We start from the raw sequence: 21,912 nt of genomic DNA, 5'->3' as shown, positions 1-21,912 counted from the left end.
TCCGCCCCCCGCAGCTGCTTATCCCTGCGCTGAGCCTAGTTTCTCCACTAGTGCGTCTCCTAGCGCTTTCCCTCGCATGGATGATGTGCTGGCCAGCCGTCCGCCCTCAGGGCTGTGGACTGGTTGCTTCTGTCTCGAGGGCCGCCAGATGCCTCACCATCCTGCCCTGCCCCTGTGGCAGGAACAAAGAGAACTGAAGAGAACGCGTAGAAACACTTTCATAGCACTTACTAAATGCGGGCGCTGTTACAGCACTTTATAAACACTCGCTCACTTCCCTCACCATGACCCTGTGAGGAAGCCGCCACGATTGCCCTGTGTCACAGCTATGGAAACTCAGGCGCGGAGAGGTTACACCACCTACCCAGGGTCCCGCAGCTGGTAGGCGGTAGGGTCTGCATCGCGGCCGTTATCTGTTACCTCTCCCGAGCAGAGGAGCCTTCATGCCTCTGTTTTGCCTCTTTCTGGCTGTGTGGCTTTGGGCAACTTGCAGGGTCTTGGCACCCTCAGCTGTAAATGAGGATAAATGCCTCCTATCTGGAAGGACTGCTGCAAGAACCAAGTGACATAGTCCCTTGAAAACGCCTCATGCCAGCCACACAGAGGACCCACTCCCGAGGTGGCAGTGAAATTTGAATCTCTCCGGGGATGTGAACCCCATTCTCCGGAAGGCCCCAGCTCTGGTCCTGGCAGCGGTGGCTCAGCTCCCAGTGGCATTCTTGCCTGGTGAAGGCCCCTGGTGGTGGGGGGGCACCACTGTGGTGGATTTAGGGGGAAGAGAGGCACAAAGAGGAGAGCCCAGCTGCTGGGAAGGAGGTGACACTGGCCTTGGGCTATTTCTCACTTGGCCACAATCTGCCTTGCCTTCTCCCCGAGCCCCACTGGGAGGGTGTTCCCCGTAAGCCCACCTTGCTAGACACCAAGCCACTGCCAGGAGTTTGTGAGCTAAGGAAGGAGGGAAGTGCTGGGAAATCGAGATAAAGCCACACTTGTCCCACTGCGTTTGGCATTAGTGGGTACTCACCCTTCCTCCCTCCTCAGCCTGATTTCCTTTGGTAGGACTGTGCTTCCTTCAGACCTAGGAGCTCACATCATACGACCACTTTCCATAGGAACCATCCATCCAATCTGAACCCCTTGATTTATCTTCTTGGGAGATGCTTTGCCTTGCCCTGTAAGCTTCCACGTCTACTCACTAAGTATTTTCGGAGTACCCACTTTTTACAAGATATTGTTCCAACTGCTATAGGGAATTAGCATGCACAGGGGTTGTCCCCAACCCCCCAACACATACACACACACTCTATTTCGAGGCCATCTGTGCAACAGCCTTCAGAGATGTCCAGCATCCCAAGGGAGGAGTCATTGTGACCTCAGGTAGGGGAACCAGGGAGGGGAGTCCATGGGAGGCAGCCTCAAATAGTGGGTAGTGTTCTGCCTGGGGACTGGTCAGAAAGAACATTCTAGATAAAGAGGGCTGTGTAAGTTCTGGAATGTGGGGAAACCTCTGGAAGCTAGAGAAAAGGATAATGATCTCCTGGGCATTGGGTTCAATAGAAGAGGTGGGAGGTGAAGCAGGGAGTGAGCTAGGGCCCCCCACTTCTGTGCTCCCCACACCCCAACACCCCTGCCAAAGAAAAGGAGAATAGCTAGTGCCTAACAAGGGCTGACACTTGCCAGGCACTGCCCTACAGGTACTAGTCCTCACTGCACCCCCGGAGTTGGTACTATAACCCCATTTTACAGATGAGGAAACTGAGGTCCTGGAAGTTTGAATCACTTGCTCAGGGTCACACAAGTGGCAAGAGGCAGAGTGAGGAATCGAATCCAGAATCTAGGGGAGTTCTTTTTGTTTTTATTTGTTTTACTGCATAACTAGTGTCATGTACTGGCTGATACCCAACATTTGCTTTATGTAATTAAACTCTGTATATGATTTTTGGAATGACTTCTATAACAGAAGAGGAAAGGTGGAGGGAGGAGCACAGTTATCAGGACGATGATGCATCTGATTCTGTCTGTGGCTTTAGTAGACTCTGCCTGCTCCTGGCACTGCCCTTTGGGGTGAGTTCTTATTGGCCCAGAGTCTCCTGAGCTCCAGCAAATCTGGAGGTGGAGCTTCAGCTTTTGCCAAGAAAGTTGAGAGGCCCAGGGATTGTCAGAGAGGAGGGAGAAGAGGCTTCCAGCCCAGGATGAGGCCTGGAGGTGAGAGGGTACCTGGCCCATTAAGGGGAAAGTGAGCAGCAGAGACTGTTGTCAACAGTTGGATTGGTTGAGTCACCCCCAAGGGCCCCGCTGCCCTTGTTTGGGCTGACTTGGTGACTTCCTGTGGGCACAGAGTGAGCAATGTTTTAGAAAGAATAATCTGATGTCAGTGGGAGGTATGTCCATCAAACAATGGTCACGTCATTCCCTGCTTAAAACCCTCCAGTGCCTTCCCTTTCTCCTAGTGGTAAAATCCAACCCTTAGCAATGCTGCCAAGGCCCTGCCTGATCTGACCACTTGATCCCTGCCTACTTCTGCGGCCTCATTACCAACCTCTCAACTAGAATGTGAGCTACAAGATGGAGCTTTGTCAGTTTTGTAACCAATGTTTGTTCATGGAAAACTCTAGTGCCTAGAACTGTGCCTGGCGCATAGTAGATGCTCAGTCAATGTTGGTTGAATGATTGAATGCACATTCGCCACCCAGACTGAACTCATTTCCTTGTGCTCACGCAGTCCCGTCTGTCCTCCCCCGCTGCCCCCACTGGCGGGCTAACCCCTGGACATTTTTAGGCATGAGTTTCAATGTCGCCTCCTCCAGAGAACCTTCTATGATTCGCCCTTTGCTGCATGCACTTGTACCCCCAGAGCTCAGTCTACTTTCCCAGTCGTTAGCACTTGCCACACTTCTTTTTTTAACTTCTTTATTTTCCCTGATTACATCACTGAAAATTCTCACTTTACAGAAATATGTAAGGTAGAAAGTGAAAGTGTCCTAAAGTCTCATCCTATAGACAGAACTTCTGTTAAGAGTTGGTTGTATACTTCTCTTTATTTTTACATGTGACATATTAGATATATGCTTTTTTTCCTTCAATCATACTGGTACTGTTATGCAATTCACTTTCTTTATTTTACTTAATAAGTCTTGGACATTTTGCACATCAGTAAGTGAAGATCTACCTCATTCTTATTTCTTTGTAACTGCATGCATATTTCACTTTACGAATGTGCCATAAGTCACTTAACCATCCCTTGCTGCTAGACATTTGGACTGTTTCTAGTCTTGCACTGGTATAAACATCACTGCAGTGAATATCTTTGTACATAGATCTTGTAGAAATGCCCTTGTAGAAATGTTTTTGCAGAAAAAAGTCCCTTAAAGTGGAGTTGCTGGGTTGGAGGGTGTGAACCTTTAAAATCACAATAGCTATTTCCATGTTATCCTTTCTGGGAGAGTTGTACCTCAGCCCCATAGTTTTGAGATTGTACCTCACTGCTGGCACTGCCTTGGCTCACAATGGTCAGTCTGTCCCCAAGCCTGTCAGCTCCATGGAGGTAGACATAGTATCCCATTTGTGCCTGCATTATGAATGCCCAGTGCACAGTAGGCAGTTAATAAATACTTATTGATTTAGTGGCTAAGAGAATGAGAATGGAGAATGAGTGTGAGGGGAGGCCACTGGGTTTGCGGAGAGGAAACTGTGGGTGGCTTTGTGAGTGTGCACTCACTCCCCCGCTGCCCCCACTGGCGGGCTAACCCCTGGACATTTTTAGGCATGAGTTTCGATGTCGCCTCCTCCAGAGAACGTTCTGTGACTCAGAGTGTCAGAAATCTCAGTCGGTTAAGCGTCTGACTTTTGATTTCAGCTCAGGTCATGATCTCAGGGTTGTGAGGTCAAGCCCCACGTCTGGCTCCATGCTGGGTGTGGAGCCTGCTTAAGATTCTCTCTCTCCCTCTCCCTTTGCTCCTCCCCACCTCCCTCCCTTGAAAAAAAGAAAAGAAAAGAAAAGAAAAAAGCTCAGTCTGTGCCCCTCACCCTCTATAGTGTGGTTCCAGCCTACTTCTCCAAGTTCACCTCCTGCCCCTTTTCTATTCTGTCCTGCCTCTGTGTTTGCTTACCAGAAGTTCTCCTTTCTGGCAAACCCTTCCCCTTTTCCAGCTGCTGCTCAGAAGCCACTCTCCTGTGAAGCTTTTCCTCTGAGGCAGGGATAGTGCCTTTGTCCTATGTTCCCACTGTGTTGATCACTGAGGCACTGTCTCTTTCGTTCCTGTGTCCTTCACTTCCTATCGGTTGAGAGCACTCTAATGGCTGGGTCTCCCGGATTTGTGTTAGTAATGCCAGGCCTCCTCTGGGTATGACGGAGCAAACGAGCGAACAGATAGATGGGTAGGCAACATCAGGACTCAAAATGGAACATGATCGCGACTGTGCGGGGGCGAGATGTTGCAAACTTTGGCTAGGGTGGTGGCTTTACAAGAGGAAGAGAAGGAAGAACCAAAGGGACTCGGTAAAAGGGATGTGGGACGTGAGGGAAGGAAGAGTCGCAAGATGGTGGCCCTGCCAACAGGAGTGGATGAAGCCAGAAGGGGAAGCTGGCTTAGGGAAGGGAAGGGGTCATTTGGTCTGGATATGTGGAGTTGAGGGGCTGTTGGCAGGACTTCCAGGCGAGGAGACCCAGCCGACCGTGGAGATGTCATGCTTGGAGCTGAGTAGGTGTTGGAGCTACACATGGTGACGGGCTGCCATTGGCCTGGAAGCCAGAAGGGAGGAGCCCGTCAAGGGTAGAGAGCAGCGGGCTGAGGCCGGGGTCTTGAGTGGGCGACTCCAGTTTACAGGAGGCAGGAGAAAGAAGGGCCAGAGCGGTGAGAGCAGCACCGGCGTGCTCATGGGACCTGAGGGCTTTGACAAAGTCCAGACAGCAGAGGCTGCGGAGTAGGAGAGGGAGGCTTTGGAATAAGGCAGTTTGAAGACCTTTGGAGCAGGCTGCTTCTTTGGAAGGAGGAGCAGGAACCAGGCTGAAGCAGCCGAGTATGGAGGATGCAGAGAGGAAGCTCAGGTCCAAGGCTGGCTCAGGGCACTTGTGGGGGAAAGGGAGGGAGCATTGCTGGGACTTGTGAGTCACTTCCCCCCCCCCAGGGGGAGGATGGAGGGCCTCGGAGTGGTGTCTGTGTGCCCGATGGCGGTGGAAGGGCATTCTAGTTACTCACTGGAATTTCCAGCCAGCTAGGGTGGGGTGGAGCAGAGATGCCTTGGATGTTTAGGGAGCAGCTTCTGAGAGGTTTCAGGGTTTGGGGAAGAAGTAGGTGTTGATCTGGCTATGCCGGTTAGGGGCGTGGGGAATGAAGATGGGGATACTCCAGGAGACATCCAAGGGTACTTCATGCTCCCTTGGGTTGGGGAAAGGACATAGGAGGGACCCTTGGGCTTTTAGGCCCTTCTCCCATTCCACCCGCTTGTCTGACCAGTGGGGGCAGTCCTTGCCATGCACTTGAAGCTTGCAGGGTAGGAGACAGAAACGGTGGCAGAGAGCCCTGGGCTGGCACAGTTGTGCCCTGGGGAATGCCAGGCCCGGTTGTTCCCAAGCCCTGGGAGCAGCCTCACCCGCCCAAACCAAATGAGGAATTGTGGCTGAAAGGGCCCTTCAGATGTGCTCCGGTTATTTATAACCCAGCCCAGGCAGACAGGGAAAAACCAGGGACTGAGGGAGGGGGCGGAGTGTAAGGTGGGGTGTGCCTCTGTGGAACCCTGTCAGCCCTGAGGCCCAAGAGCCTACCCCAAAACCCTCAGTCTGTATTTCAGCTTTGGTGACAGGGAGTCAGCGGTGAGGACAGATTCTCTGCTCTAACAGAATGGCAGGAGCCCCATCTCAAACTCAAAGCTTGCACAGACTTTTTTGGGGGGTTGGGATAAACCATTTCCATTCTTCTTTATTTCCCTCCTCTCTCTTCAACCCTCCACCCAGCTTGGAGGCTCAGCCAGGGGCCCTGTTCTCAGTTGAGGTGCCCAATGGAAAGGAGGGGCAATGACACTAGGTGGACCCAGGATGGTGCACAGTTGACCTTCCTTTGGAACTCATTTCTTCTATTTTTTTTTTTAAGATTTTATTTATTTATCTGACAGAGACAAAACAAGAGAAGGAACACAAGCAGGGGGAGTGGGAAAGGGAGAAGCAGGCTTCTTGCTGAGCAGGGAGCTCGATGCAGGGCTCGGCCCCAGGATCCTGGGATCATGACCTGAGCTGAAGGCAGACACTTAGGAGGGAGAATTGTGAGCTAGAAGAATCAGGAAGATTTCAAGGGAATCCCTAGCTGGAGACATTGTTGAGGGGCTGGTCGGAGATTGAGGGGGTTGGCTTGAGTGGGGCTGAAGCTTCAGGGCTCAGCACCCAGAATCCTGAATTTCCACTTGATCTACCCAGGTGGTGGCCCTGATTATTCAGGTCTACAAAGGGAAGTAGTGCGTTGGTAGTGTGTGATGCTGAATTGGATTCCAAGATGCCAGTTCTAGTGAGGAAATGGGACAGAGGGGATATTCAGGGAAAACCACCACCCCCGCCCCCCACCAACTTCCCTCAAAGAAACAACCAGCTGCAAGAAGGCAGCAACCTGGTCTGTGGGCCTAATTCAGTTCACAGGTGTGTTTCATTCAGACTGCACCATGTTTCGTTTTGTTTTAATGTCATTAATCTGCCACCGTTTTTAAATGGAGAGAGATCAGCTAAGAATCCACATTGCCAACGTCTCAGGACAATCTGAGATGGGGCAGCCTGATGCCCGCACTGCCCCAGCAGCCATCAGCTGGAGCTGAGTGGTGGCTTTTTCCCTCCCCCCCCCCCCCCCCCCGTGCCTACCTGCACCCTCGTGGCTGCTGGAGTCTGCAACCTTTGCCCCAGGTGTTGTGTGGTGGAGGAGCTTTTCCCAGGGGCTGCCCCGACCTCCTCCCCTGGGAGAGTAAGAGCATGCCCCTCTCTGGCTGGGGCCTACACAGCCACAGTGTGGACTTTTCTGTCTGGGTGGATTTGACTTCTGCCGCCGTTGAGGAAGCCAAGGGAAGCAGGCTGGGACCGGGAAGGGCTCCGTGTGTTATCCGCACCCTCTGCCGTGGGGTGGGCTCCACTGGGCCGAGGCCCCTCTTGAGGCAAAAGAGCCCCAAGGAGGTGGGAGTGCTCATCCCAGCAGCATCTGTGAGTAGGAGATGGGGCACCCGCGGCCGTCCAAGGTGGGCCTGCTGCAAAGCCTGGCTGGCACTTTTTGGTTCTGTTGTGGTGAGGCGGCTGAGGCCTCGTTTGCACAAAGCCTTGTTCTCCCAGCCGCAGTGGTGATAGAAACTGTTTTCTCACCAGGCCCTGGCCTCCCCTCCGCAAAGGTGTCAGAACATGAGGCAGAGATGAGAAGGGGGCTCAGCTTGTGGCCATCCCAAGGTGACAGCGAGGTTTGCCCGGTCCTTCGCCGGGTCCTCCCAGAGGCCGTGCGGGCAGCTGCTCTCCGCTCCTCCCCCTGCCTGCTCGGGCTCTGGCGAGGGGCCGTAAATAAAGCCTGCCTCTGGGAAGCAGACCTCCCCCCGCGCCCGGCCCGTCTGCGGCCTCCTCGCCCCTCCTCCGCGCTCCAGAAGCCTCCGCCAGCCGCCGGCCGGTGACCGCAGAGAAGGAACGGCTCCACCTCGCAAGTCAAGTCGTGCATTTCCTGCGTATTAATAGCAAACGCGAGCCTCCGAGCCCAGAAAGGGCGGGATCTGTGGGGCCGGCGGCGGCGGCGGGGCGGCGGGGAGGCCGGCCGGAGCTCTGGAGCGGCGGCCGGGGAGCGCGGGGCCCCGCCTGCGCCCGGGCCGGCACGCACGGCAGGAAGGGCCCCGGCGGGGGCGCCTCCTCCTGCTCCGCCGGCGCGCCGCGCGGTCCCTCCAGTCACAGCCCTGCGCTCGCGGCGGCGGCGGCGGCGGCGGCGGGGCGGCCGGAGCGCCGCTTCCCCTTTCCCTGGCTGGGGACGCGCGCGAGGCGGCCCGCAGCCCCGGCGCGCGGGAGGGCCGGGAAGCGGCAGCAGGAAAAGGTTCATAATGGAGCCTTTCATCGGGAGCCGGTGGCCGGGTGCCAGGACTGACTCCGGGGAGGCCAGCATGCTGGTTTAGGCCTGCCCTGCACGCTCTTCCCCTCCCTGCCCGCCTGCCTCTCTCCGGGGCGGCGGCGGCGGCGGCAACGGCGGCTGCTGCTGCGTGGACCCCGCTTCCTGTTTGCCCTCCGCGCCTCCGGCTGCCATGGAAGAGGAAGAGGAGGCTATAGGCTTTTTGGACAAGGTTCTGGAGGATGAAGATGTGTTTCTCCTGGAGGAGTGCGAGCTGGGAAGCCCGACCAGCCCCGGCTCAGGGTCCCCCTTCTTGGTGGCCGTGAAGGTGGGAATGTGACACGCCCTGGATGCTTGTCGGGGGAGGGGCAGGGCGAGCAGCTCTGACTGCCCAAGCCGTGTGCGGGCAGAAATGGCTGGTTTGTGCACAAACCTCACGGCTGGGTGGAAGCACCGCGCTCCGGCCCGAGGGGCGGGCGCCTGCCTGCGAGGGGGTGCGAGGGGCCGAGCCCTCTGGCAGCTGCTCCTAGGGGAGAGGGGCAGTGCCTGCCTCCTCCCCCTGGGCCAGTTGTCCTCGGCGCGAGTGGCTGCTGGTTTTCCCCAGGCCAGCTGTGCCGGGGGCTTTCTCTGGCAGTGACATGAGTCACCTGGTGGGCACGGCAGTGGTGTGAGCCTGCTGCCCCCGAGGAGCTGGCCGACTTGAAACCGGGAGGCCATAATTCAGTGTTTCCATGGCAACAGTAGGATAAGTGCACTTGGGAAGTTCGGGCCAAAGGGGCCACTCGCTTCCTCGCCAGGAGACTTGTCAGTCTGGGCTAAGGCGAGAGAACGTGGGGAGAGATTGGCAGCCAGAGGTCACTGAGCTTCCTTGAAGGAAAAGAATTGGATCAGCTGAAAAGGGGATGATAACAGTTGGCTTCCAGGCAGGAGCCAGGTGGGTAGGCACTTTTCCCAAGGTGGGTGTAGGCAAGAAGCATCTGCTGGGCCCCAGCCCACTCACTCTGGGGCTGTGAACGCTCTCCCCAGCAATGCGCCTGTCCTGTCATAGGAGTTGCCTTGAAGGCAGAGCAGGAATGTGCACCAATCCCCTTTTCTTCTCTTCGCCTCCTCCCCAGGGACCATGCTGCCTGAGGCATGGCACCCTGCACCGTTCCTTCTTCCTTGCTTTCACGTCGTTGGCCCCCTCCTGAGAGCCCTAACCTCAGCCTTTTGCTCACCTCCTCTCTGTTCTGTGGCCAGAAGGGAAGGCCAGTGGGAATGTATGGCAGGGAGTTTGCAGACTGTAAGCCAGGCTGCCTAGCAGAGTGTCCATCTGTGCCCCCCTCCCTGCCGGGCCCGGCTGCACCCCGGAGGGCGTGGTGCACGGAGCATTGCTGTGGGCAGGAGGCTGCCACTGAGCCTCTCTGGGCCTCTTGGTCCCTCCTGTAAGATGGGGATCGCAGCCCTGCCACACCCATGCTACAGTGTGGTTCCGAGGGCGAGCTAATGGAGGTGAAAAACAGACTACAGACCCACAGGAGCTGGCTGATGTGCGGCGTCTGGGTGGAGCTCTAGCTGTGGGCCTGGGTGCAGAGGAGAGAGGAGATGTAATGGGAGGCTGGCAGGCTGGCAGTGGCTAGCATCCCACCCCTGGTTCTCTCATCTGGTGCTAGCTCAGAGCACTGGGGTTAAGTCACATCTCCACTAAGCCTGCAAAGGTCCCTGTAGTTAGGGTCTAAGCAACCTCCCCGCCAGGAACAGGATGCGGAAAGGTCTGGTAATGAACCAAGAGCACCGGCTGGGAGCTAAGTAGTGTGTGGGATGGGAGGTGTAGGGGGTCCCTAATGGGCCTTCTCTGAGAACCCCTCCCCAGCACAGAGGGGGTCCTGTTCATATGCTGCCTTATGGATCCACCGTTACTCTAGACTCTGGCTTATACCTGGGTCTTAGCTCGTATTTCAGTCTGCTCAGAACTCTAGACAGTCTGCCTCCTCGATTATGCCCTGTTTTCCTCCAGGGCAAGGGCCATGTTGTAGTCACTGCTAAACACTGCACAGAGCTTGGGACATGGCTGGTGTGCAGTGAATTTGTGGAGTGAGCGAGGCTCCATGGAGCCTGCAAAGGGGGTACCGCGTTCCCGGCCTTGTTCTCCTACTCAGAGGTGTTCCAAGGAGGGAGCACACCGATGCCGAGGGGGCCCAGGCACACATCACACCTACAAACCCTGATCCTCCCAGGTCCCTGTGAGCGCCTAGGTGGAGTCTTCCCCTCTTTGCCGCCTCAGTTTTCCTGGACTTGTCGCAGCATGGGGGAAGGGGCCTTTCCTGAGTGTTGGCGAATTCCAGGCCCCTCGTCTCATCCTGAACACCTCCAGGATGACCTCACTCTCTACCAAGCTTGGTCAGCTGTAGAGGGAGCAGGCAAGCAGGGTGGCTGCAGAGGGGTGGGGAGGAACCTCGTTGAGTCATTCAGCAAACACTGTCAGGTTGTGTTCTAGTCAAAGCACTCTGCCTGGCACTGAGGAAGAGACAGGATGAGCATGGCATGGTGGCATGGTACTTTCTCACAAAGAGTTCACAGTTCAGGGCAAGGGGACAAGTGCACAGATAAAAGGAATAGAATGAGAAAGTCCTCAGGGTTCCGATCAAAGGGTAAGAACTTCGGAGGAGAGACCACTTCTGTCTGGGTCAGAGCTGGACCGGGTGCAAGTGCGTGTGAGCATGTGTGTGTATGCATGTGCGGGGTCAAGGGGCACTTCTGGAGGGTGCGTTCCTGTCCTGGGCTATGGATGGTCTTGGCAGTTTTGCACGATAGCGTCTTCTTGGCAGCTGGTGGGAACCCAAGGCAGTTCTCTCTTGGCTATTACTTTACTTCAGGAGTACTTACCTTCAACAGTGGCTGTGTCCCTGAGCATGTGTCCTATAAATCAATCAATCCTGCTTGCAGTGTAATTTCTGAGATGCTTCATCTTCCTGGGGGACAGAGGTGGATAGGAGAGTGGTTTCCTCCAGAGCTGGAGCTGGAGCTTGCTCTGTCTTTCAACCCAGACTTCCTTTTGAGGAGTTAATTCTCTATTAACTAATAATCACGTTAATACCGATAGCAACACCACCTCCTGGCCTTGAAGTGTTGTATGCTTTCCAAAAATCTTTCATACGATTCTATTTAAAGGTACGATTCTATTTAAAGGTACGAAGGCGGCCTTGCTATCTAAAAGCTGCTATCTAAAGGAACTCCTTTGTCAGTAATAAAAGTCCTTTTGTAATGCAGATTAGCCCATCAGGTGTTATTCTGTGCCAGTTTTCAGTGGATAGTCGGCAACGCCCACATTTGTTTCACCGGCCCGTGTCTTAGGCCCCCAGCACGTGGGGGCCGTGATGGCCACGCCTGTGTCCCCCACCTGTGTCCGGGTGTTTTCCGGAGTGTGGGCCCCACTTAGGATGATTTGAGATCAGTGGCACCTAGGTATATTCTTTTGCACTTTAATAGGCTTATATTTTAAATGTATATTAGGAAAAATATGACTTGTACATCTTATGATTTCGAATATAATGCTTGGGAGGCTGGGCTTTTTAAGAAGTCAGTTGTAAAGAACGATATTAAGTAGACAGTAGTGTAGGTGGTATGAATGACAAAACTGTAAAGGTGGGATAATGAACACCTGACCTTTGGAAACACTGCTGGACCTTCCTAAAGCCTCAGACAGCAGGGAGCCTGGAATACAGGGATCCAGCCTCCGGAAGAGTGGGCTTTGTCCCCCCCCTCCAAATTCTGCTAAGGAAATAGCTGAAGGAGAGCTCCCCAGTGCCTAGCGCTAGGACGAGGAGGAATGGCTGGATGTCCCCACGTTGTCTTGGTTCAGAGAGGGGCCACCTGTCCTGACGCTGATGCTTGGCATGGGCACAGCCCCTAGACCCCGTGGCATCTACTCTGTGCAGATTCTGCTGGGTGCTCCCCGAAAAGTGGCGTGGCCCATGAGCCGGGTGCAGATCCACTTGGCCTAAGGCTCTGAACAGCAGGTGGCCCTGCCCGTTCAGTCCTCGCTATTGTCTTGGAGGAGGTCACAATTCCTGGACAGATCGGATCTTGGTTTGGCCTAGGCCCAAGCCTTTAGAAGCGTTATATTTAGCCTCTGCACTCTGTAGAAGACCAGGCCAGAGCTAGCTAACCTGACCTTGTAGGTACTGTCCCTATCAGAGGGGCTTGAGCTCTTGGATTTGGGGGCCTCGAGCTGACAGACTTTCAGCCTAGCAGATTGTGTGAACTTCTGGGAGTGAACCAGCCCACAGGGGCTGCATTTCATGAGCCTCGCTTGGGGAGGAAGTGGAGACAGTCTGAGTGTCACTCAGAAGGTAGCTTCCCTGTGTTGGGGGACCGACAGTATGGCACACACTGTGGGGGCCCTGAACTCTTCGGGGAACTGGCCCCGAGGGTTCTCGCACATGGGCACCACCTCTGGAGGGCTCTCTGGGGGCAGAGACCGTCTCTTTCGCCTTTGTATTTGTATTCCCAGCACCTGGCACATAGTGCTGAAAGAATGAATGAATGAATGAATGTCCAGCTGTGGTGTTTTATGAAACAAGAATAGCCCCACAGGATTGAAGAAAAAATTGTGAATTTCCAGATAATTCTAAGCCAGGAACATGGGGGTATGAGGAAAGCAAAAAAAAAAAGAAAAAAAAAGAAGAGGTTTTTGGTGGTAACCAAGAACAGGCCTCCTGTTGATAACATGAGCAGAACTTAATTTCACATGCTTAAGCTCTCTACCACCTCCGCCCCCATGCCAGCCAAAACTTCGGAGGGAGAGTAGCCCAGAGTGGGACTCTTGGGGGTGACTGTTGACTTTTGGGGAGCTCTTTCAAGATTGGACTCTGAGGGCGCCTGGGTGGCTCAGTTGGTTGGGCGACTGCCTTCGGCTCGGGTCATGATCCTGGAGTCCCGGGATCGAGTCCCACATCGGGCTCCCTGCTCGGCGGGGAGTCTGCTTCTCCCTCTGACCCTCTCCCCTCTCATGCTCTCTCTCTATCTCATTCTCTCTCTCAAAATAAATAAATTTTAAAAAAATCTTAAAAAAAAAAAGATTGGGCTCTGAGGTGGGAGTTTCTTGAGGAGAGAGTCTTGCTGAACTGGGCTGTCGCAGGGACTGTCATGGGCTCTGTGCTCACGCCAAGGTGGGGGACAGCGTGGCGGGAGCGGCAGTGACCAGGTCTTCATCCAGGTCCTAGGCCAGCCAGCCCTCCACTTAAGCTCACAGAGTCCCTCAAGTGACTTCCTTTACAAGATGTTTGCCAGGCCCTCAGGTGAATCTTCTGTTGGCAGGGAACAGGAGGGGGGTGGGGTGCCAAAGGGGCACACTGGCCCCCAGCATGGAAGGCGAGTTCCCATTGGTCCGGCTGCTGTGGCGTGCACGGAGGACACCTCAAGTCTGGCGTGGCGGAGGGGGGTGGGGTGGGGTGGGGTGGGGGGGCGGCCCTGCTCCAGGCTCCGACCTTGTCCCTTGAAGGGTGTGCTTCCTGCCTGAAAGGCCAACAGCTCCAGGCAGCTGGGAGTTTCCACTCTGTGGCTCGGGGGTTAATGACAACAGCTTCCAGAGTGTGGGGTGGGCCTGAGCTAATCCCTGGAAAGGTCTTAGAACAGCGCCTGGTACTTGTGAAGCCGTCGATACAGGACTGTTGTCCTTCCCCAAAGCTTAGTGTCCACACTGGTTTCCTAATGCTGCCGAAACAAGTGACCACCCATTTCGTGGTTTAAACACAAATTTATTCTCCTACACGCAAGTCTTAAAGGGTCAGCAGGGCTGCATTCCTTCTGGAAGCTCTGGGGCCAAGAATCCATTCCCAGGCCTTTTCCAGCTTCTAGAGGCTCCCTGTACTCCTTGGCTCATGGCCCCATCCTGATCCTGAAAGCTAGCCAGCCTTGCAGTCTTTTTCCCTCCCCCTGCTCTCCTTCTCTGGTCACCTTGCTTTTTCTGACTCTGACCCTCTTACCACCCCCTCATAAAGTCCCTTATGATTAGATTACATAACCCAGGGACTGTCATGGGCTCTGTGCTCACGCCAAGGTGGAGGACAGCATGAATTTCTCAGCTCAAAAAATCCTTAGCTCAATCATACCTGCAAAATCCCTTTTTCCATGCAAAGTGACGTATTGATAGGTTTGGGGCACTGGGATGTGGGCATCTTCGGCAGGACACTGTTTTTCTATCACAGGGTCAGATAACATTTCAGGCACTCGGGGCAGCAGCCTTTGGCTGGCACAGATCCGATACCTGGGCTGCTGATGGAAGGCCAAGGATTCAGGCCCTCACCTGGGGAAGGGTGGGAAAGCTTTGGGAACACTGTGGGGCAGGTCGTGCCGCTGGGGGGAAGCCACTCTTCTCCGGACTTCAGAAATTTCTGATAGCTTCATATACCCTCCCAGCCTGTGCTAAATAAGTAAGGGTATGCATCTGGTGCCCAGAGAGGGTTCTGTGGTTCCCTTCCCTCTTCCAAGTCCTGTTTGCTTCCATTTGCATACAGGAGAAATACAGTACCCACCCCAGTGAGGTATAGGAGGGCTAAAGGCGCATGAAGAGAGCTTACAAGGCTTAGTGAATGTCAGGTGCCCACGTGCAGGGGGTATTGTGTGGTGCTGGCCTTTAGGGATGTGCAGAGGAGTGTGATGTCATTGCTTCAGAGCGCCCTCCCACCCCCAAATCTCTGCCGGTTCACGAGAGAGCTCACACGTCAGGCGGGAGGATCTGTGCTGCAGAGAAGAGCCAGGGCGGGAGCAGGCATCTTAGGTAGCAGGAACCAAAGTGCAGAGGCCCCAACACTCCCGGCAGGTCGGGGAGACCCAGAGATCTGCCGGCTGCAGGGGAGGTGGGCAGGGGGAGGTCAGCACAGTCGGGAGAGGTGCTAGGAGCCAGCAAAGGTTATTTAAGCCAAGAATAAGCCAGACCCCCTATCACAGTGCATCGTTATGTATTTACATTTACTTGTTTTTTGTTTTTACTGTCTTTCCTCTAGATTATAAACCACCTAAGAGTAGGGATTATTGTATGTTTGCTTCCTGGTGTAGCTACAGAGTCTGGTGGGCGTTTAGTAAATATTTGTTGAACGAATAAATGAATGAATGACCTAATTGAATCCCCAAATAATCACTTTTTGCAGTGTTGATATTTTTGTTTCTGTTTTTTTTAATTCCAGTGTAGTTAACTAATTCTGTTCGTTTCAGGTGTACGATATAGTGATTCAACAATTGTCTACGTTACTCAGTCATGAAAAGTGTGCTCTTAATCCGCTTCACCCACTGCACTGCCCCCCACCCCCATCTCCCCTCTGGCCACTATCCGTTTGTTCTCTATAGTTGAGAGTCTGGTTTTCTGTTTGTCTCTTTCTCTTTGTTTGTTTTGTTTCCTAAATTCCACATACGAGTGAAATCGTACGGTATTCGTCTTTCTCCGACGGCCTTATTCCAGTTTGCTTTACACCCTCTAGATCCGTGCATGTCGTTGGAAATGGCAAGGTTTTACAGTATTGATATTCAGTTCCTGATAAGCATCAGGTGTAAGGTGGTGTTCTCAGAAGGTTAACCTGGCTCTGGTGTGTGGTGTGAAGGGAGGAGAGAGAGGTGGAGGTCAGTTAGAAGAATCCGGGCTGCAGAGCCAAGGCCCACAGCAGAAGGGAGGGGTGGAACACAGTCCTTGTAAGAGATTAGCAAGATGGACTTTTCAAGGCTGAATGGGGCGTGATCACCATAGAGGAGAAGAAATTCTGCAGTGGGGAGGAGGCCAGTTAGGATATGTGCCTTGCACAGTGAGGCAGTCAGGAAATGCTGGGGGGACAGGGGTGGGGCTGAGGACCCCACAGCTAGCACCTTCTGTTGTGGGGTTGAGCCCTCGGGGACAGAAAGATATAGCCAGGGGTGTAGCCAGAGCCCCCACAAGATGGGGCTCCCATGGCCGCTTCATCTCATCCTCTATCCCTCTTCCCAGTTTATGCTCCTCCAGGAACTTCTTCCAGCCCCTGTTCGGTCCTCCCATGTGACCATGCCCTGCCTCAGTCATGGCTGTGATTGTCTGTCTGTCTGTCTTTCTTTCTTTCTTCCTTCCTTCCTTCCTTCCTTTCTTCCTTTCCTTCCTTCCCTTCCTTCCCTTCCTTCCCTTCTTTTCTTTCTTTTCTTTCTTTCTTTCCTTCCTCTTTTCTTCTTGTCTTTCTTTTCTTTCTTTCTAGTAGGCTCCACACCCAGCGTGGAGCTCAACTCTGGGCTTGAACTCACGACCCCAAGATCAAGATCTGAGCTAAAATCAAGAGTCCACTGCTTAAATGACTGAGCCACCCAGGCGTCCCTCTGATTTCCCTTGTCTATATTCCCCCGTTAAACTGCCCCTACACGTGAGGCCAGGTCCCTTATTATCCTGCCCACTATTACAAGATGGAATAGGTGGATGGATGGACGACAAATAAGGAAATGTGGGAAAAAGAATGTGGGAGAGAAAGCAATATGTTAGCAGCAGAAATGTGGGTGTTTTTCCTTTTTTTATTCTGTATTTTCCAAATTATAATAAATATATTTGGCTTCTATTCCCTACAAAAGTGTTAGTGAAAGAGGAAGAAAAAGGCAAGAAAACAGGTCACTCAGGATGTTAGCCTCCTTTCTCATGAACTGTTGGCTCTTGGTTTGCTTTCCTACAGGTGGAAGCAGGGAAAGGCCTGGAGATGAGGAAGCTGGTTCTCTCGGGGTTCCTGGCCAGCGAAGAGATCTACATTAACCAGCTGGAAGCCTTGCTGCTGGTGAGTATATATGCTCTGGCTTGCTGGTCAGTGTCACGCTCGAAAACTCCCTTTGGAGTTGGAGAAGAAAGGGGACCTGGACCAGTCCTTCCCTGTGGGCAGAATCTGCACTGCCCTGCTGACCAGTTGGCATTGGGCCGGGGTCATTGCCAGAAAGGGGCCTGTGCCTCTCAGACCCAGCCCTCCATGACCTGCCCTGGGAAGGGCGGGAGAGGCACAGCCGGGTTGGAGATGGCGAACACTCCCATGGCCCGTGACCATGCACAGGCATCACTAATCATTGACAGTACTCTGTCCAGGTGGGAGTCCGGGTGGGGGCCCAGCCTCCGCCTCCACACTGTGCTCCGGGCAGTCTCTACCAGTCAGTGAAGCTGAGTCTTCTCTGTCATTCCCTGGTCCCAGTCCTTCCTCCTCCCAGGAGTAGTGAGCTGTGGCCATCCCCAGGCCCCGTGGCAGGAAATGTGAGGTGGAAGGGTTCCTGTGTCGTTTGAGAAACACCATGGCTCTGAGGCATTAGATCAGCCCCTGCCCTCTTGAAGGTGCCTCAGTTTCCTCCCAAGATGGGGGGCATTGGGAGACTCAGACTGGGAGGGAAATATTATTAATATTAGGCAAAAGTACTACACAGATGTAAGGCGTTTTTGCCTTTGAAGAAAGTGCTCATTAGATGCGGCTAGATCTTATGCAGGGTAAGTAGGGAATGTAAAGTTCTTCCCCCTGGGTGTTTTGCAGCCTGAGACATGGGGAATAAGAAATGTAGATGTAGATGAGTAGAAACTCATCCTTCCAAGAATTGTAAAGTACACACTTATGTACTTGCTGTGGTGTGAGATGTTGTCACCCAGGGTCCCAGAGACCTTGGAGTTTATTACCCAAGGAATAACTATCTAAATGTGCAGATACTTTGGAGCACCCGGGTGGCTCAGTGGGTTAAGCATCCGACTCTTGATTTCGACTCAGGTCATGATCTCAGGGTCGTGGGATCGAGCCTCACATCTGCTTGTCCCTTTCCCTCTGCTCCTCCCCCTACTCACACTCTCTCTTTCTCTCTCTCAAATAAGTAAATAAAAATCTTAAAGAGAAAGAAAGAAAGAAAGAAAAAGAAAAGAAATGTGCAGATACTTTGTGACAGCCTGGGCTCAGTTTGTGGTGGATGTCACTGGGAGTTGATCGGTAGGCACAGCAATGTTTTTCAAGTGATGGACAGGGTGGCAGATAGACAAGGACTGCGATCTGGGGCCAGAACTAGGGCAAGACCTGACTCTGCCATTAATCATAGACTCATGGCTCTGTTTTTCATACCTGCATCTTAACCCATTAGTGCATTGTGAAATCAACGTAGGTTGAACCAGCATTTTTTTATTAAATGAGAAAGAAAAATACCAGTGTGCGTCACACATAGTAAGAATAAGTACTATTTCACCTAACTTTGGGTTTGTTGCCTGTATATGTGTATATATACGTATGTACTGGGCCACGTTCTTTCTTGCGGGTACTGTCGTTTTGAAAACCACTGGCTTTGGGCAAGCCATGAATAACCTCCTTGAGCCTCATCTTCCTCATCCGAAGATGAGACTAATCCCATGACCTTCTCTGTCTTCTTCACGGGGTTGAGAGGATCAGGTGATCCTTTTGGGGACCCAGGCACTCAGATTAGCTAAGGACAAGCAGAGGGACCCGTCAGACACATGTGAAGTACACTGCAGAAATGGTGAATTTGCCATAGCAAATGGAGGGGGCGTTGTTGTCATTACTAAAAGGATGCGCGTTTGAGAGGAGTTCCAACAGAGGACCCAAACCGCCTGTCAGAATCCCTGCTTGACCGCTTTCGAGCTCGAGCCCTTCAGCACGTTCATGAACCCTTGTGGCCCATTTTCTCCACCTGCAAACTGCGGATCCTGATACTAGTACTCTGTTCGTGGGGTTGTTGTGGGGACAGAAGGAGTTTGTATGTGAAGCTCTTAGAACAGAGACTAAAGCATTAGCTGCTGCTATTATTTTGACCAGTGCTGAGAGAGACACAGGTTGGAGCCTGTTTCTGTCAACACAGCCTTTCCCCAGAGGAAGGGGAGGCGCGTCCTCAGAGGAGGCCAGCCCCTCATAGATTCCAAGGTGCCTTCTCGTCAGTCATTGGGCCTAATGTGAGTTTCCGTGTGTCCGGACAACAGAAGTAGGGCCCAAGACACTGCCTCCCTGCCTTGCCTTTCTAACAGCTCATGACTCAAAAGCAAAACCTGTGAGGCTGGGACCGTAGTCCTGAGGCCACCCAGGACACCTCCCTCCGCTCCCCCTGCCCCCAGCTTGTTCATTGCCCGCCACCGATTGGTTCTTCCTTGAGCAGAGGCAGGAGGAGGGAGGGGAGAGGCCAGCTGGGAGGCCTGGTCTATGCTCGCCCTGGTGGGCCCCAGGAAGAGGGGGCAGGACCCTCCACAGCCACAGCCTCAGATAATGAACCTCAGAGATAAGGAATCAAGCCTCCCCGCCCCCCTCCTTGAGCTGGGAGCCCTCCCCTCACAGCCGCCTGGTTGCTAGAGCCCTTTGCTCTTTGCGGGGTGATCTGACCAAGGGGCCCTGGGGAAGAAAATCTCTCCTCTCCGTGGCCCACTCCCAGATCTCTTACTCACCCCCCCCCCCACCACTCTGCTCCTACCGTGTTTGTGTTAGACTGTTCTCAGCTTAACACTTCCTGATATGCAGATGGATGGGTGTGTGTGGTGTGTATACCCAAGACTGTGTGCGCATACAGGCGCAGCTGGGACCCACACAAGAACCTCTGTTCCTGCCCCCTGGGTTGTTGGCTGGGGCAAGATTTGGTAATATGGAAACTTCTGGGTTCCTGGTTGGCTCAGATTACAAACAGAGTGGGCCAAAGTGGGGCGTGGAGGAAGGGAGACAAACCAAATGCGTGTTATTCTGCATCTCACCTACCGCAGGCAATGTGGGAAGTGAGCTCAGGGGCTGCCTCTGGCCATTGTTACAGGACTTTCCATCCCTAGGCCCCACTGGCCCTCCTTTCTCAGCCTCTCATTCTGGCAGTTTGCTTTGGGGTTCTCAGGTTCCTTATCACTAAAATAGGTTAATGATGCTTCCCTCCCTGGGTTCCGGGAGGAGGAGTAACTGAGGTGATACGTTAGCAGCCTCCAGGCCTTCTGGGATAGGAGGTGGAGGAAGTGGGCTGATTTCTTTCCCCTGTTTCGAAAGGCAGGTTGCTGGGGGACAGAGCCGACAGACGGCTGTGTGAAGTCCCACTATGAGTCAGAACCCACCTGGCCCTTCTTCCTGAGAAGCTCTTTGTGGGAAATGGAGAGCCAGGCTTGACTCCCAGATCACTCAGTGATCCTCTTTTTTTTTTTTTAAGCATCCATTTCTCCCCTGATGAAATGGGCTAGCCTTGCTTTCTGCAGCAGGATTCTGGGAGGAGGTAGAAGTATGCTAGCACTTGGGCTGAAGAACAGTGTTGGATCTGAGCTCAGTGTTGAGTTGCTTTTGCCTTGTAGCCGCCTGGCCCTGAGGCCTGGATTCAGGGCTTCACCAGATAAAAGTAACTGCCTTCAAGGGTCTCTGGCCAGCTCGGGCTCACACACGCCCCCCACTTTCCCTTCCCCCCAAGCGAAATCAGGGCTGAGACCAAAGGTCCCCAACTTTGTCCAGAGAACCCTCTGACGGCCCGAGTGCAGGCCCCGTCCACGTGACCCACTGCTGGTGAGCACCCATTTCTTCCTTTTTTGTAGGCAGAGTGGGAAGTTGAGGAGGAAGCAGAGTAATTGGGTCTTGTCTTCGCCTAGGTGGCCGAGGAGTGCTTACCCAACAGCCTCTGAGAAGTCCTGACCCTTCATCTTCCCAGGGCTGTTCCCGCCCTAGGTACTTTATTCCCCTCTGTGTGGGGATGGCACCCAGGTAGGAGTGAGGAGGAGAGGTTCTGGGACCCTGTGCTGACTTGTCCCTCCACTGGCTCCGGGGGCCAGGGTTGGGGGGAGGAAAAAAGGATAAACAAGGACAGCGATCTTGAGGAACAGCTCCGTATCCTTCACAGAATGTTGGGAGCCCTGAAGCTGAGTGGGGCCACCCACCTAGGGTTGGGAGAACAGTGCGCCCTTCCTCTGGCTCCTGGTTCCTTCTGTTTCCCTGCCTGGCGTGCTTACCCACACCCCACCCTCCACCTGCTCAGACCTTCCCAACCTTCGAGGCCCAGTTCCTGTCACCTCCTCTGTGAAGCCCCTGAGCTGTACCAGCACAACCTTGGGAACCACTTGGTTGGTATTTACAGCCCAAGATGGGTAATGCCCTATCTGGCTTTGTGTACTACATTGTTTCATGTGTGTTGGTCCAGTTTACCCACATGGATCATAATGTTCTCCAGAGCAAGGATCATGAGTCAGAAAAATAATCTCCCGAAAAGAGAATTGGCCCCCCATCACTCCCCTGCCTAAATCCCCTCAGGGAAAGCTGGGTCATTGCAAGCGACATTCCTTCCCCCTGCCTGGTCTGGCCCCTGCCGAGTCCTCCAGCCCTGCCTTGGCCCTGCGCCTCCCGCTTGCCCCTTGCCCACTGCACCTGGGCCACCTGGCTTTCTCCAGCTCCTCTCTCTCTCACCAAGCCCATGCCCACCTTGGGACCGGTGTTGAGGAATACTGTGCTCTGAGCCCCCAGGCTTCCATTTCAGGGTAAATGTTCCCTTCTGGGAGAAGCTGTCCTTCCCCACCCTGGCTCAGGAGGTCTCCTTCTTATTATTTTCATTGCATTTAGGTGGAAATAATGTGTTTGACAGTTTCCTTGTGTTTTGTCTGTCTCGCCTACTGGACGGGAGGCTCCACAGGGCAGGGATTGGACGTGTGTGGTGAATCACTGAATACCTGGTCTGGCCTCACATTAGGCACTTGGTACGTTGTTTGTGGGGCGAATAATAATAATGGTGGCAGCTAACATTTTTGGCTGCCTTCTGGGTACCAGGCACATACTTGATATTTTATATAAATTATGGCTTTTGATCCTTCCCATCAGTGTTCTTGAGAAGGTAATATTATCCCAGTTTTACAAATGAGGCTGCTGAGGCCCAGATGCGAAGTGACGCGCCCACAGCTATTAAGTGGCAGAGCTGAGACTCAAACCCACAC

General features: G+C 53.6%; 1 protein-coding gene across 4 annotated transcripts in view; it reads left to right on the top strand.

Moving 5' to 3' along the window:
• ABR (ABR activator of RhoGEF and GTPase) overlaps positions 1-21,912 on the top strand; it is a 172,003-nt gene that overhangs the window by 86,417 nt on the left and 63,674 nt on the right. For 3 of the 4 annotated variants that reach the window (XM_025851259.2, XM_025851261.2, XM_025851260.2), the window contains exon 3: positions 16,700-16,798. In XM_025851259.2, the coding sequence (XP_025707044.1) occupies positions 16,700-16,798 (99 nt within the window). Of the gene's footprint in view, positions 1-7,651; positions 8,374-16,699; positions 16,799-21,912 lie in introns of those variants that run through there. The other variant, XM_025851262.2, reaches the window with a different exon arrangement.

Source organism: Callorhinus ursinus, unplaced genomic scaffold, assembly GCF_003265705.2.
Source record: "Callorhinus ursinus isolate GAN/ISIS: 27379988/994484 unplaced genomic scaffold, GSC_fseal_2.0 scaffold34, whole genome shotgun sequence".
In the NCBI taxonomy this organism is placed as follows: Eukaryota; Metazoa; Chordata; class Mammalia; order Carnivora; family Otariidae; genus Callorhinus; species Callorhinus ursinus.
The sequence above is the reverse complement of the archived record's forward strand: the minus strand, read 5'-3'. Positions and strand labels throughout refer to the sequence as shown.